Source organism: Cnephaeus nilssonii (assembly GCF_951640355.1).
Source record: "Cnephaeus nilssonii genome assembly, chromosome: 4".
Taxonomy (NCBI): Eukaryota; Metazoa; Chordata; class Mammalia; order Chiroptera; family Vespertilionidae; genus Cnephaeus; species Cnephaeus nilssonii.
The window spans coordinates 83,238,586-83,254,728 of NC_137075.1; the positions used below are offsets into that span (position 1 = coordinate 83,238,586).

Sequence of the window (16,143 nt, forward strand, 5' to 3'; positions counted from 1 at the left end):
GGAAACATCAGAAAACATTTCTTTGGGGGCTGTTTATAATGTTGCTTTACTGCCTCACTCCCTCAGTTCCAACTAATAAAAGGGTCAATTCCAGACCAAGTGGATACCTCTGCGTATCCTACATTTTGTTGTTCAGATGTGACATTTGTCCCAATACCTAGAAGTGACAGTGACCATTGGCCAGTTCTTCTTCTGGTCTTCAGTGTAGTTTTGAATCAAGTTTCCAACTAAGCAAGAATTAAACCAGGAAAGAAATTTAAGAAGAGGAGTGTCTAAGAAACCTAGTCTCCCCTGGAAGAGAAGAGGAAGCCATGAGAAGTGAATAATAGGTTTATTTGCATATACACAGGAGAAGAGTTAGCGCTGCTGGGAGAGGTGGGCTTGTGAGGAGGTAAGGCTTCAGCAGAGGAAGGCACCTTGACAAACAGGGGACTCCGGCTTAGTAAACCAAGCACGGTAGCAACCTTCGTTTGCCCCAAGCCAACTACTCATTTACCTGCTGTCCTACAGACACAGGACTCACAAAACCAGGTGGAAAATAAAGTGGAGAGAAATGGTTTTATCTATCTGGACCAGCCACTTAAAATTTTATGTATAGGATTCAGAAAAAGACACGAGGCACTTTTGAATAGCTCTTGATCTAATGAGTGCCACAGTCCTGCTGGTAAAAAGACCTCTCCTGGAAGAATCTGGAGATTAAATGTGCCTCCCACTTTGGAGCCTCTATATTATAGGGGTTTGGGCAAAGGGATCTTGGAAGTGGTTCCAGCCAGGTTTCCAGGACCACAATCACAGACAGATTTCTAGAAATGAGAGTGGAGTGGCCACAGAGACAAGCATTTCTCCTGCTCCTGTGGATATCCTGAGGGCCTATCTATCTCCTGGCATGCTGACCCTGGGGTGCTGGGAAGAGTCTCCCCCAAGGATGAAAGGCATCCTTACTAAAAAAGGATCTTTCTTGGATACTAAAGTTGAACCAGAATAAACTTTGACTTCTCTTTTGAGTACCCAAATGAGATGAAGGCTTTTTAACATGAAAAGACCAAATTTTGCATTTGGGAACAGTAACTACCAAGTGGCTAGTTCGCAAGGGAACTTGAACAACTTCTTTATTCCCCAGGAAGATATGTGGATTATCAGAGAAGTCAGAAAAGGATACCTACTGATTGGATACCTACTGATTAAATAAAACAAAAACGTTAGGTATGTTGACTAGGAAGGGGAAGAGAAACACACACTGAATGATTATATCTTTTTTAGTATATAAAGGATTAAAAAATTCCAATTTAATAAATTTTGGAAAAGCAAATGTAAAATGACTTGGGCTTATAAAACCAGAATTTACAATTATCTGTGAATAGTCAAAGACAAATCATAAAACCATTTTGATTACAAATCCAAAGCAATTCTAATGGTTACAGAACCATTTTTATTCCCCCAGTGAGATTACAATTGTTAAATTGTAAGCATCCCCACTGCTACTCACACTCCTTCAGCTCCTTCTCCTAAGACAGTTTTCACGCCCAAGTCACATCACACAGACCAGGCACATCTTTCCTTTCACAAAGCTTAGCAAGCTATCTCCTTTTGGCTTAACCAACAACCTTCTATTTATAAATAACCCCTCTTCCCCCCGTGCCTAAATCCATCCGAGTCTTCATCCTGCATAGGTTGTCTCCCCTTGGTCCTGGTTCCAGTAGGACAGGTCCTCCTCTAAAAGGATCAGCGAGGCCACACCAGTCACACATTGGTTCCTGCCTACACCAATGCCGACTGGGCTCCTAGTTGTCTAGCACCTTTGTGCCCAAGAAAGTGATTGTGTTCTCCTCTCTCTCTTCCTCATTTCTTGCCACTATTCTCCTGCCTTTTCATGACATCTATGACAACAAGATATCTGGTCATCCTTAGTCCTTCCTGTCTTGCACAACCCTTCATTGATAACCAAGTGACTGTAACTACCACTGCAATGCTGAAAATCTCTTGGTCTTTTCCCCTCTCAATCTGTATGTACCTCAATGAAACAGAGTCTCTTCTAGGAGCCAGGAGTCTTAAACTAGTGACTCCTCTCTCTACACACTCTGCCTCCTAACAGACCTACGTAATAAGAATCTGTTACTTCAAGATGTCCACTGCTCTGCAAGATCTAGTCAGAACACCACAGCCTCTGTCAACTGCAAGCCTGGGGGAAGATGCTAGGCCCACCAATTCTCACCAATCATTTCGGGTTGAATTAAATTAATATAGTACCACACTCTGCTCTTTACTACACTTTTTAACACACATATAACATCCACTTTAGTAGTTTGAGCACCAAGTTCTTGAGAGCTGTCTTTCCCCCTTCTTTCAATATGCCTAGACACCATCCCATGGGGCCAAGGAAGCGCCTGCAGGCCTTCTGAGTGTCTCTTAGAACTAAGTATCTAACTGATTAAAGTGTTACCCACAACTAGTTATATTTTATGGCCTCCATATAGTATGTTGCAGCATCACTCAATTTGTAATCAGTGAAATTTATCAGAGATCTATGTTCTCTTGAATCCCATCTTAAGTGCTAACCTCTTATTAGCATTAAAAATGCTTCACTTTTAGTACGTCTATGTTAAATGCTCAATGTAGAAGTGCTACTGAGAGAAAACATGGAATATTTCTTTAAAAAGGAACCATGCTTTCCTTTCCAGCACAGCCAATGGGCTGAAGGCCGGTCTCTATTCTCCTCCCTAGTCTTTCAGCACAAATCCACTACTTACTGGCAGCACAACCTGACTTAGCAGGTACTCATCATTAAGACCAGAACACCTATGGCATGTAAACAAAGTGAGATGGCAAAAACACAGATCCATAGATCCTTTTCTGATGGAGAACTAAGGACAAGTCTGAAACAATGAGTTCACGCATACCAATGTACACACACACAAGAACAAATCAAATGTCTCAACAAGGGTTTACTTTGACGGAATCTAATCTGCACAGGTACACTATGCTCAAGTTTTACTAGAAAGGAGTCACTTGGATTTTTCCCCTTTCTTAGCACAGCACAAGCCAATGGACAACTAAACATCAGACCCATTGTTGAATAGAAGGGAGCAGCATCAGACACAAAATTCAGGCCCTGGTTTTATGTGCCTTTAATACTTTTTTTTCCTTTCCTCTGTATTCACTAAACAGGATTAAAAATTTTTTTGTAAAGCTCCTTTTTGTAGCTTTTTGTTTTCCCTTTGTATTTATCATGTTTTTAGTTTCTTCTCTGAGGAGGAATTCTCTGAATCTGTATCTTCCAATTCAACTCGGTGCCTTTTGAGGCCACCATGGCCATGAACAGCCCTGCTGCTGTCTATGCCTGGGGGGTCAGGGGGGTCCTCTCTCATTCCAGCACTGGGGGTCTCACAGGCCATTTCAGACCCACAACAATCTTTGTGTAGGAGTCCCCCTGTCAGGGACAAATTATGGTCAGTGTCTGAATGTCCTGGAGAAGAGCAGGCCACTGCTTCCAGCTCCCCAAAGTTCTGTCCATTGTTGTGAGGGTGAGGGGGGCGAGGGTGTAAGCGTCCATTATTGTGGTTGGCACAGATGGTTTCGAGGCTTCTCTCTTCACTGTCGTCAGATTGGGTCCTGGGACAGTTGCCAGACTCACTGTTGAGAGTAGAGCCAGATGCCTTGGGGACAGGAGGAGAGGATGGCTCTTCAGCCCGGCTGCTCAGGGCCTTGCTCAGAGCCTTTCCATTGAGCTTCTTGGTTTCAAAAGAGTGTTCTACGGAGCCACCATTGTTAGTGTCCTGAGCGGTGTCCTCTGGTGCCTCTGCCCAAGAGTGGCCACTGTGCTCATGGCCTGGGGCAAGGCTGGGATGTTTAGCAGAAGTCCCTTCTTTTAAAGCATCCTTGCTGTGGCCTTCAGGGGGTAGGTCCTGGTTCCTTTGGGCCCCCAAGGTGTTTAGACAGGTTTCCTTACTGGAGGAAGGGCCCGGGCTGTCCTTATGACTGGTTCCCGCTCTCCCTTCGTCTGCTTCCCCAGACACCAGGGAGCTCTCTCCGTCCTTATTTGAGTAGGAGATATAGGAGTAGCGGAGCCACTTGTAAGCTTTATAAATCTTGCGCTCAACTGACTCAATGTCTGAAGTTGGTGATGCCCGGCCTGGCTGCATCTCCAGAGCGGAAGTGCTCCGCTCAGGAGAGGAGGTGGGGGAAGAGGAGAGGTCATCCACTTTGATCTGGGGATAATCATAGTTGTCTTCTCCAATGTAGGTGTTGGCGGGCTTGGGCGGAGCAGTGGGCTTCTCTTCTCGGGGCGCCTTTTGCCGGCGCCGCATGGCATTCCGCTGCCGGGTGGACGTTCGGCGTTCATTCAGTTCCTCCTCATCCTCGGAGCTACTAGAGCTGCTGGAGCTGCTGGACTCATCTTCGGGGCTGGGAGACCGAGGCCGGGGGAAGAGATCCGTGTCCAGTTCAACCTCACAGGCATTTTCTTCAGAGTCCGACTCATTGGAGAGCGCCAGGAGGCGTTTGTCCTGGTAGCGCCGCAGAGACGACAGGCGCTGCTGGCGGGAAGTTGTGTCCTCGCAAGCGGGTGGCGGAGGAGTTGCGGCCACTGTGTTCGAGGTGGTGACCCGCAGGGGCCCCAGGTGGAAGGCGCCGTCTGCAGACTCGTCCACTGTAGGTGGCGGGGACCGGGGCAGCGAGGCCGAGGACTCGGAGTCAGTATAGCCCGAGCGCTCGCTGACCCCTGCGTGCAGCTGGAGAATGGTGCTCTCGCTCAGGTCGCTGTCGGAGTCAGAGCTCCAGCCCTCGATCTCGCGGCGCACCAGCGAGTCAAAGAAGGCCATCATCCGGGGGTCCTCCTGCACAGACTGGTTGGCGTAGTCGTGCGACAGGCCACTCCCACTGTTCAGCACGAGGCTGATGTACTCTTCGTGGGTGTAGAGGCAGCGGGAATCATCCTCAATCCGACCATCGAGGTCTCCTGTACATCCTGGCTGCTTGTACGGGCTCCAGATCTGCACAGAAGGTGAAAACAAGACCAAGGAGGGCTGATTGGAAAGTATTCTAAACCTGGTCGCAATAGAGAACACCAAGGCAGAGCTTTCCCAGACTCTTCCTGTCATTTAGCCAGGACTTGTCAACCAACTTTAAAAATAGTCTTTATCAGACTAGATTATATTGGGGCACATATGAAAACTGAGGCTTCTAACGTCAGATATGGGAAAAAGCCTTGTCTAGGCCACAGCATTAGTCAGGAGACCTAAGTCCTGTCTCTAGGCCCAGGAAAATCACCCACCATCTCCCCCAAAACCCACCTGCTCCTTTCACTTCCTCTATTAGTAGAATGAAAATTATAATACTCCCCTTCATAATCTCAGAGGACACAGGAGGATTTAAAGATTGGCCAATGTGTTCAAAACTCTCAGAAGACTGAAGCTGTGCACAGAGACACCACTTTGCCGAAGCGAAACAGACCCAGCAGTCAGTCCTCTGTGACAGTTAATATTTTAGCCTCTAACTCCACTTCTCTCCAACTGCAACATTTCTATTTTTAACTAATGGGAATTGCTTCTGGAGCTTGATGAGAATAGCCAACTGCCTACATTGCACTTCCCTCTTGGACATGCAGACATTAGTTACCCAGGAAACTGGGTTCTCTTAACCAGGGATTTGCTGGCTTGCTCCTCAACTCTTCTGTTACTGCAGGAATAGATAGGGCACCCCTCACCCCAACACTGCAGCCCCATCCCTTAACCTCCCTCCACTCCATGGTCAGAAACATGGATTCATAGCTAAAATGTGGCTAAACTAGAATTCAAACTCAGATCTGTCTGAATGCAAAGGCCCAACTTCACAAGTTGAATAAATTATGCAAAAATCAAGTTCAAGGTAATTAAGCTGTCACTGCAAATGAGGACGATTAGCTTCACCTGACTGCCAGACTGGTCCACAGAGCAGCACAAAGAAGCCTGGTTAGATCAGCTAGTAGCCATGGCAACTCAGATAAAATTCCAGGCGATTTTCTTGCCTGACAGGCTGGTGTCTATCTTTAGATGGCACCCAACCCAGAAAACAGTGGCTCCTCATTCCCTATGCTCTATCAAGACAATGGCTTCATTTCCCCAAAGCTATTCAAAGCCAAATTTGCCTCCATAAATTTACTGAAGCCTGTTCCCTCCATGCTTTACTTGAACTCCTGGTTGGTAGTGCTTCTTTGGAGGATCCCCATTTCAAGAGGGGCTGAAGAAACCTTCTAGATTAGCTCTCTACCAATTTCCAACTCAGATTCATTCCTCCTTCAACTTGTGCCCTGCCTTCAACTCCTCAGGTGTTCTCCCCACTCCAGCTACACAATCTCACCCAGGGGAGTTTGAATGCAGTGGTTCTCAAACTTTGGAGTGCATAAGAATCACCTGAAAAATAATTACAACATTGACTCCTGAGCCCCACCCACCTTTAAAGATTCTGATTCAATAAGTCAGGGGAGGTGTCAGGGTTCTGAATTTTTTTAAAACATATTTTTATTGATTTCAGAGAGGAAGGAAGAGGGAGAGAGAGAAACATCAATGATAAGAGAGAATCATTGATTGGCGGCCTTCTGCACACCCCCTATTGGGGATTAAGTCCACAAGCCAGGCATGTGCCCTTGACCGGAAACGAACCTGGGACCCTTCATTCCACAGGCCTATACTCCATCCACTGAGCCAAATCGGCCAGGGCCAGGGTCCTGAATTTTTAACAAGCACTCAAGGAATGAGCAAGTGGAGGGGAACCAACTAATAAGAAACACTAGAATATAGTTAGTAGAAAATAAGTAGCAGGAAATAACAGATTTATCTAAAGAGTCTCAAATCCTTTGTGAGATTCAATGTTTGAGAAACATTTAAACAGGGCCTTCAGCAACAGGCTCAAACTATAAATTATTATCCCTGAGAACAGATGTCCAGAGGAATAGAAGTTTAGTGGCTTAGAAAGGAAAATGAGGCAAAGCCCTTAGGATGTTTTGTGGTCCTACACTATATTCTGGACCAAATCTCACACTTCCCCAGTTTAAAAAATGGTAAAATGTTACCAACCATGTGGTCAAACATGAAGCTAAATCTATATGTACTTCACAGAAACTCAGAATTTGTTAACAGAAGCACAAAATATTAATAGAAAGATGCTGGTCTAACGATCCAAAAAGCTAGTTTTGAGGTTCTAATCTACTACCCAGAGCCCTATGTCTTCACTTAAGGAATGAAAACCAAAACACCGAAAGTCAGCTTTTATTTGGACTCTGGAATACATTAAGCTGAGGCAGACTTTCATTCCTGAAGCTTGGAGTAATGGAACAGGAGGTAGGAGACTTGAGTGTGGGTTTTCACTCAGCTTCTAGTTAGCTGGTGATCTTGGGTGAAGCTCAGCTCCCTCATTAAGCAGTGAATAGATGTAACAGATTACCCAATCCTAAAATTCAGAGCAAAACAAAACCCTCATCATAGACAGCCAGTTTTCTAGCCTCAGGAGACTTGTAGCACAGAGCTGCTGGAGCAGGTAGAACAGATAGGAACCCCAGCCCCACTGCATGTCCCTGAGCAATGACTTCGCCCTTTTCTCTTCTGTAGAAAGTCCCTTTTCTCAGCTGTAGAAATAAGAATCATTTCTATAGTCCATACCAACACCAATAAATGGGGTGCTTTCTCTTTCATTTAGCAGATGAATGCCTCAATCAGAAAGTTTCAGACTCATCCTCAAAGAGACTTTTGAACACAATAAGTACTGATGGTCCCTATTATCTTAGTCCTCCATCATCCATAATATAAATTTCAAGCATTTTTGAAATTGTTTATTTATTTACAATGAAAGTGAAAAATGAAAATACAACTTCCTGTGACATATGAAAGGTAGCTAGACATGCCTCCTCATAGGGCAGGCTCATGAGAAAAGGAAGAGGGATGAGCAGCTCTCTCTTTCCAAGTCCAGTGTAAAGTTTAGCTCAAGAGGCTGCTGATGAAAAGGATACAGTACAATTCTTATTCAAAAGTTCTCCACATTCTTTAATCTGGCCCACCTCCAGCCTACCTTCCCAGCCTTATATCTTAAGTCCTCCCTTTTTGTGCTCTCCACTTTGGCCAAACATGATCATTTTGGCCTAAACCGGTCCTACACTTTGCTGCTTCTGAGCATTTATTCATAAGCACAATGCTTGGAACACAGTAGGTGATCAATAAATATTTGTTGATTCAATGAGGCAGCGGGAAGAGATCCGTGTCCAGTTCAACCTCACAGGCATGAACTGGACAATATCCATTCCCTCCATTTAGAATGTTCTTCCAATATTACTCTTCTTTTTTTGCAGTCTTTATTCTTCAAAATCTAGTTCAAATATTACATAAACTGAGATTCCCCCATATGGGGAAAAATATCTCTCTCCTCCCACAGCATTTTTTGATGTCTCTTGTATACCTATTGCATTTCCCATTATCTTTATTTCTTGTCTCTCCTACCAGGTCATCAATTCCTAGGGGACTTGCATTACCTTTCTTTGCCTTTGTGTTCCCTATAGGGCCTAGCACAAATGGCACACAATAGTTATATCACACATATGGGGTGAATAAATATTGGTCTTTGAGAAGAAAAAAAAGTCAGTATTTGCTCTGCTGGTGTGGCTCAGTGACTGAGCGTCGACCTATGAACCAGGAGGTCACAGTTTGATTCCCGGTCAGGGCACATGCCCAGGTTGGGGGCTCGATCCCCAATAGGGAGCATGCAGGAGGCAGCCGATCAATGATTCTCTCTCATCACTAATGTTTATATCTCTCTCTCTCCCTCTCCCTTCCTCTCTGAAATCAATAAAATATATTTTTAAAAAATCTTATTTGCCCCATCTTGCCCCTGCTTGTGTTTATCTACAAAATAGACCCCTCTTTTGCTAAATGTGAGCATTCAGGGGGACAGAAAACCTGTTATGGGTGAGAAAAGGCTGGCCCTGACAACAGGGATTCTTTTCCTCTGGGCTAGAAAGGCAGCAGTGAAGGACAAACAGGGAGAAGGTGGAATAAAGTAGAGAGAAAGAAAAGCAGGTGTCAGGGTGGACTAGAGCATGGTGGGAAGATCTTCTTTGAGCCACTGACCTTCTCAGAAACAACAAGTAGGACAGTGATGTTTATTAAAACAGTCAGAAATTGATAAGCACACATAAATCATAGGCTCTCCTAGGTGACAATTCATGGTTAGTGTTTTCAATTGACAGATAGGAGACAGACTCAAAAAGCTGCTTGAGGGTACCAAGTGACTTAAGGTTCAAATGGCTTAATGTGCCTCCTGGTGGGACAGGATTCAGATCCTACTGGAACCTAGAAGCAGTTAAGCTCTATAGTTTAGTCTGGATAACCTCACAGAGAAAACATTTTCTTCTCTTTCTCCTCTGAGAGCTTGGCTAGTTTCCAACCTATGACCTTTAGGGTAAGGATTCCAGTTGACTAAATAGTAATTGGGGAGACTCAGCACAGAAGCATCCAAGATTATATAGTCATGCAGGAAATTTTCTTCTAAAGGAGATGCCCAAGCAGAGCTCTCTGAGAAAAAGAATGACGTCAACAGACCTGGAGAGGGCATGCCAACCCATTAGTCATAGGCCAAAGCAGAAGGGAAAGCAATGCAAGGGACAAGGCCAATTCAATGACTGCCCAAGTCAAGGACTACTGAGATAATCAAATCCAGCAGGACATCAGGCTGCCAGCTTGCTGCCTTCCCACTAGCATGGTGAGTGTGGCAGTGTTTTGGGAAGAACAAAAAACAGGGCTCTATCCTACTTTACCACTAAGTAGCTGTGTAATTAACTTTAACCAGTTAATCCTATCTAATAGAAGAGTAATATGCAAATTGACCATCACTCCAACACACAAGATGGCTGCCCCCATGTGGTCAAAGATGGCTGCCACAAGATGGCCAACAGGGGAGGGCAGTTGGGAGAGACCAGGCCTGCAAGGGAGGGCAGTTGTGGGCGATCAGGCCAGCAGGGGAGGGCAGTTAGGGGTGACCAGGCCAGCAGAGGAGGGAAGTTGGGGGCGACTGGGCCTGCAGGGAAGGGCAGTTGGGGGGGACCAGGCCTGCAGGGGAGGGCAGTTGGGGGGGGGAACCAGGCCTACAGGGGAGGGCAGTTAGGCATGACCAGGCCTGCAGGGGAGGGCAGTTAGGGGCAATCAGGCTGGCAGGGGAGTGGTTAGGGGGTGATCAGGCTGGCAGGCAGAAGCGGTTAGGGGCAATCAGGAAGGCAGGTAGGCAAGCAGTTGGGAGTCAGCAGTCCTGGATTGTGGGAGGGCAGTCAGACATCCCTCGAGGGGTCCCAGATTGGAGAGGGTGCAGGCTGGGCTGAGGGACCCCCCCCCCTGTGCACGAATTTCGTGCACCGGGCCTCTAGTGTATAACATAAACATCATTATCTGTAAAAAGAAAAAGTTAATAAAAATGATGTATAAATCCTGTTCTAGCCCTATGGGGAAATGCCTGCAATCATGAAAGTCACAGGACCAATAAAATCTAAATACAAGAAGCTGGAATAAGGACAAATAAGCATGTTGACTGAAACTCCAACATTATATCTTTGATAGCTTCCCTTCTTCCCTTGCTTCAGATATAACTTGGTTTAATTTTAGATGCCTTTTTTAAAGAGCAAAACAAAACAAAAACTACCAAATCATCACAAACCAAGTTTTACTTTCCCCCTAAAACCTCCCTCACATTTTCAAGGCCATTTTAGAGGGGGGGATAAAAGAGGAGTTTTAACTTTTGCAAGGGCGGGGGGGGGGGGGGTGGAGAATATCATCTATCCTTAATTTAAGTTCAAGTTATGACAGCATTTGCTCCAATCCCTCATTTTCAGGTATGGAAAATGGTGAGTGGCAACTGGAATGTGAGTGATGGGCAGTGAACCATCCTTCTGTGGATACAAGCCAGGCTGGGTCTCTCAGTTGCAGGCTGTGAAAATATTCTTTGGCAGGCTTAAGTTCATTCAGTCAGTGGGCAGTTGATGCAGTCTTTAGCCTAAATGGCAACCACATGCAGTGGGGTTTTTGGTATGTCCTGAGACAATTTAGCTATGATTCTGGCAGTCAGTCATCTCTGTGCCATATTAGGACAACGATTAATGCAAAGGGCACACTAATTACCTAAGGGGATAGTGGCTTCTTAACCTCCAGATGAGTTTTAGAAATCAGAATTCATCACACTCAAGATCAAAGGCCACTGGAAATGTTGCAGCATACAGATAGTTCAAAGCCTAGTGACTATTTTAAAAATGGTCTTGAGACACAGAAGAGAAGGTGATATAACGACAGAGCAGAGAGAGATCTGAAGATACTCACCATAGTGTGATGTGGCCATAAGTGAAGGAATGTTGGCAACCTCAAGAAGCTGCAAGAGGGTGCTCCCTAGGCCTGGCTATCTCTAGGGCTTCAAGGACAGGAAGGGAAGCAATTTCTGTTTCTTGAAGTTTCATAAAGTATCTGCCAGGGTTTATCATGTGTCCAAAAGAGAGACACTGTACATTTCGTAAATTTACCTCTTCTGACCACAAGGAAGTTATCTTCCACCACTCAGTAGAAATAATTATTCTCTGTGGTTTTTTTTTAATGTTTTTTTTTAAATTCTGTTTTCTATTGATGCTTTTCAAAACCCAGTTCTTTACAAAAGCCTCTAAGTGACTATCTTGTGAGTTAATACATCAATATCTATATATTTAAAGAGCCAGGGTCCATACTGTCCAAAATGACCGAACAGACAACCAAACACCAGAAGTCAGTCCTGCACTGACTGCCGCTGCTGCAGGCGCTGCGACCCAGCACTGACTACTGAGGGGCTGCGGATCAGGCCCGGAGAGAGAAGCAGGGTCTGACCCGCAGCCCCTGTGGCAATCAGTGCTGGATTGGTGCCACGGAAGTCAGTCCTGCAGTCAGCACTGCATCTCTGATCAGGCCCGGAGATAGGCCCACAGATGCTGACTGGCATAGAAACCGACCAATCAGAACCAAATTTGGGTGAACTGCGAGGAGCCAATGGCTGCCTAGGAGGCGGAGCTTTTGACACTGACTGGCATAGAAACCGACCAATCAGAACCTAACCTGGTGAACTGCAGAGGCAGAACCTAATGGGGGCTGAGGAGGGGTTTTAAGGACAAGAGCTGTTTGGTGTAAGGTGTAAGAAAGCGGTTCAATTTTTTAATGACTGGTTTTGCAGTATAGTGCATATGGCTGGCTATCAGTCCAGATATAGGGATTATGTAATTTTGTCTACCAAGAGCATCTCCTCCTGCTGAAAAAGGATCCCCCCGTCCCCATTTAAGCAATCCTATTCTATATAATTTATCTATACTACTAAAAGGGTAATATGCTAATTAGACCAGGCTGACTGGCCATTTTCCGGATGTCTGACTTCCTTCCGGACAAAGCCATGGTGGAGGGGGCTGAGGCAGAGGCTGTTAGGGTGATCAGGCCAGCGGGAGAGGGCAGTTGGGGGCGAGATCAGTCTGGCAGGGGAGGGCTGTTGGGAGCGAGATCAGGCCGGCAGGGGAGGGCAATTCGGGGTGAGATCAGGCCTGCAGGGGAGGGCAGTTGGGGGTGATATCAGACTGGTGGGGAGGGCAGTTAGGGGTGATCAGGCAGGCACAGGCAGTTAGGGGCGATAAGGCTGGTAGGGGAGAGCAATTAGGGGCGAGATCAGGCCAGAAGGGGAGGGCAATTAGGGGCGATCAGGCAGGCAGGCAAAGGGGTTAAGGGCAATCAGGGGCGATCAGGCAGGCAGACAGGTGAGTGCTTAGGAGCCAGCGGTCCCAGATTGCGAGAGGGATGTCCCCGATTGGAGAGGGTGCAGGCTGGGCTGAGGCCCCCCCCCCCTAACACCCCCGTGCACAAATTTCATGCACTGGGCTACTAGTCCATGTATATAAAAGCCTAAGCGAATGTTAAGACTGGTCGACTGGTCACTATGATGCGCACTGACTAGGGGGAAGATGCTCAACACAGGAGCTGCCCCCTGTTGATCAGTGCGCTCCCACAGCTAACCTCCCGCGGCCAGCCAACCTCCCATAGTCCCTCCCCACGGACTGGGCAAGACAGCCCCAACTGGCCCGATTGCTGGCCAGGCCAAGGGATCCCACCAGTGCACGAATTCATGCACTGGGACTCTAGTATTTGAATAAATGACAATACATTGTTTCTTATCTTAAAAAAAAAAGTCCTGAAAGGAGGTAAGTTTTAAATCTTTTTAAAATCAATTTTTCAATATTTTGTAATATGTCAAAATAATTGAGAATTTTGATAGACTGTTAGTATGTTTAGATATGAGGTCCTACATATCTGGGTGAACTGCAAAGGCAGAACATTTCTTCCAACTGTGAATTGTAATAATTTCTCTAAAAGGACAGAAAAGGAAGTTGCCTCACCTTGATAATCTTTTCTACACCAGAAGAGCAGATCATGTAGGTGTGGGGGTTAAATCGGACCTGGTTAACAATAGACCGATGCCCTTTCAGTACCATGAAGGCTCCATTGACCACTCTACCAATGCCACCTGGGAAGACAGAAGGAAACAAAAATCAAATGAGGAAAGTATATATGTTCCAGTAATGGCAGGCAAACATCTCTGAACTGGAGTCAAGTTTCTTTATTAACTATTCCACCAGCAGATAGCTTAATTTTACAGATAAAGTTGCTATGGGAAGAGGGAAGATGAAATATCTCTCAGTATATGTGCTCTTACCAAGAGCCTTTATTTAGCCTTTAAGCATTGCCCACGCCCACCCACTGTAATTCCATTGTCAATGAAGCTACATCCACTTAAAACATTTCATAAGTTTTTTGATACCAAGATAGCATCCAAATGTTACCTTAGAAAAAGCCAGTCATGAGCAAAATGAGACTGAACTGCTCGGGAACAGTTAGGCAGCTGAGCCAGGGACAAGCAGAACCAGAAGCATGTAATTATTCAAATGCACAAAAACATCTCTGGTCCATTTGCCCTCAATTTCTATGATGCAGATAGCGAACAAAACAAACAAATATACAAAAACCACTGGGAAATAATGGAAGAAAATATATACTTTCTTTCTTTCTTTTCTTTTCTTTTTTTTTTTTTTTTTCATCCTGATAGAAGGGAAGAACTAAGGATAAAGAGAAGAGATTTGGGTCACTTTCATAATACGCAGGGCCAAAGTTTTGAGAATCTGAAATTAGAGTGTGTGGGCCTTAAAGACATCACATATGGATTAAAATCAAGAGGCCACAATAGAAATCTGTACTTTAAAGACCATCCCAAAAACTTTTTTCTTCAATGGCTAAGAAAAGTACCGGAGGCCTGGAACTTGCACCATAAATGAATATGTCATCATTTATGAACTTGGGATAATCGCAAAGGTTCAACCTCACTGGTCAGGACATCACAGTCACACAGAACACATGCACCCAAGTCCTGAGCAAGGTTGCTTCTGAGCAACCGTCAACAATAGCTCAGTACACACAGGCCAACCTGTGACCCTGGCAAACTGGCAAATATGATGCATTCAGACACAGACAAATGAGTGTTCACTTATCTAAGCAATAAATACCTTCTTAGTCTCTACCAGGAGCATGGCATACCCTAGTGGTCTAGTTTCAGCTCCACATTCCATACCATCGCACTCCCAAATCCACCTTGCTCAAATATCATTCCAAACATGTATTGTTTTGGTGTTTGGAAGGAATATGACTAAAACATCACTTCTCTAGAAACATTCTGGCTCTGGGGAAGGGATCCTCTGCTTTGGGCATCCCGATACAACTCCTCTTTTGCCTCATGGAAGATATTCCTCTTTATTGCCATGTAAATATTATTTTTATAACATCAGTGTCTCAGACTGTACTGATCTGTCCCTTGGCAGTGCCAACTTATGCAGTACTAGGTGCTTACTCTACTTGGTGGGTGACAAAAATATCCTTTGCCTAATCCCCCCACTACATATTTGACATTACTAATATTTGAATTACCCAGGATGGATAATACATTTAAAGCTATTAATATCTCAGCCTAACACAAAATTTGCTAATAAACCATAAAGGAAAAGAGTGACTAGACATAGAACTGTTATGATTTTATGAAGAAAAGTAGGATCAGAAAAGGTTAAGCACCAAAGTAGGATGCCACGACAGAATCCCCTAGACAGCCTCAGTGCCCCACATTCCTAGGCTGGAGTGAGAGGAGGGAAAAGTAACCTGAGTCTACTCAAAATAAAAGGGATCCATGGGAATCTAAAACAGTTGTCTCAATATAGGAATCTCACGACCACCAAGGAATTCCTTCAAGTCTAATTTTGTTCTATATGAGGTTGGTTCAACAAATAGCATTCCTGCTCACGGTCTCTTCTGAATTCAACGTTTAACAACATCCTACTCCTATCTATACCCCCATGGGGGTGGGTCACTAGCAAAGAAACTTCAGGTTAAACCTAGTACCAATCTCTTGTTTAATCCTACTGCCTCCAAGAAAAGGAATTTAAGTAACTCAGAAAATTTAAGTGGCTTCTTCCAAGTCATACAGCTAGTAAATGGCAGAGCCAGGATTTGAATCAGAGTCTATTTGGCTATCATGTCTAATCTACTACCTTTCCACCATATTGGTAGCCTTTAAGAAATGAAATGATTTGAATAGGAATGAAGTAAGAAGCTCATAACTGATTTCCAAATCCTTCTAAATCTTTATCTTATAGATTGGTTTTCTTTTTCTTTTTTTCTTCTTTGAGAGAGAGAGAGGAAGGGAGAGGGAGAGAGAAACATTAATGTGAAAGTAAAACATTAATTGACTGCCTCCTGCATGCCCCTGACCAGGGATTGAACCAGCAACCTTTTGGTGCACCAGGCAACACCCAACCAACTGAGCCACACTAGCCAGGGCTGGTTTTCTTTTTAAGTTCTGAATTTAAATGGGGTATCAATGCTTGAAAATTCCAGACCATGGAAAAACTGTTTCTATTACTCTTTTGTGCACTGTGACCTCATCTGGTTTCTCTTCTTGGTAGCAATACTATATAATAAAAGCCTAATATGCTAAGTGTCTGGTCATCTTTTCAACCAATCAAAGCATAATATGCTAACGATATGCTAAGGCTGCTCAACCGCTCGCTATGACGTGCACTGACCACCAGGGGGCAGACAGTTG

The 16,143-nt window shown here is 44.9% G+C and overlaps 1 protein-coding gene across 4 annotated transcripts in view; it reads right to left on the minus strand.

Moving 5' to 3' along the window:
* Nucleotides 1-1,087: 1,087 nt before the first annotated feature.
* DCAF5 (DDB1 and CUL4 associated factor 5) overlaps nucleotides 1,088-16,143 on the minus strand; it is a 108,587-nt gene continuing 93,531 nt past the window's right edge. For all 4 annotated transcript variants that reach the window (XM_079767506.1, XM_079767505.1, XM_079767504.1 and 1 more), the window contains exons 8-9: nucleotides 13,397-13,524; nucleotides 1,088-4,988 (exon numbers count right to left, since the gene is read on the minus strand). In XM_079767506.1, the coding sequence (XP_079623632.1) occupies nucleotides 3,225-4,988; nucleotides 13,397-13,524 (1,892 nt within the window). In that variant the 3' untranslated portion in view covers nucleotides 1,088-3,224. The remainder of the gene's footprint in view (nucleotides 4,989-13,396; nucleotides 13,525-16,143) is intronic.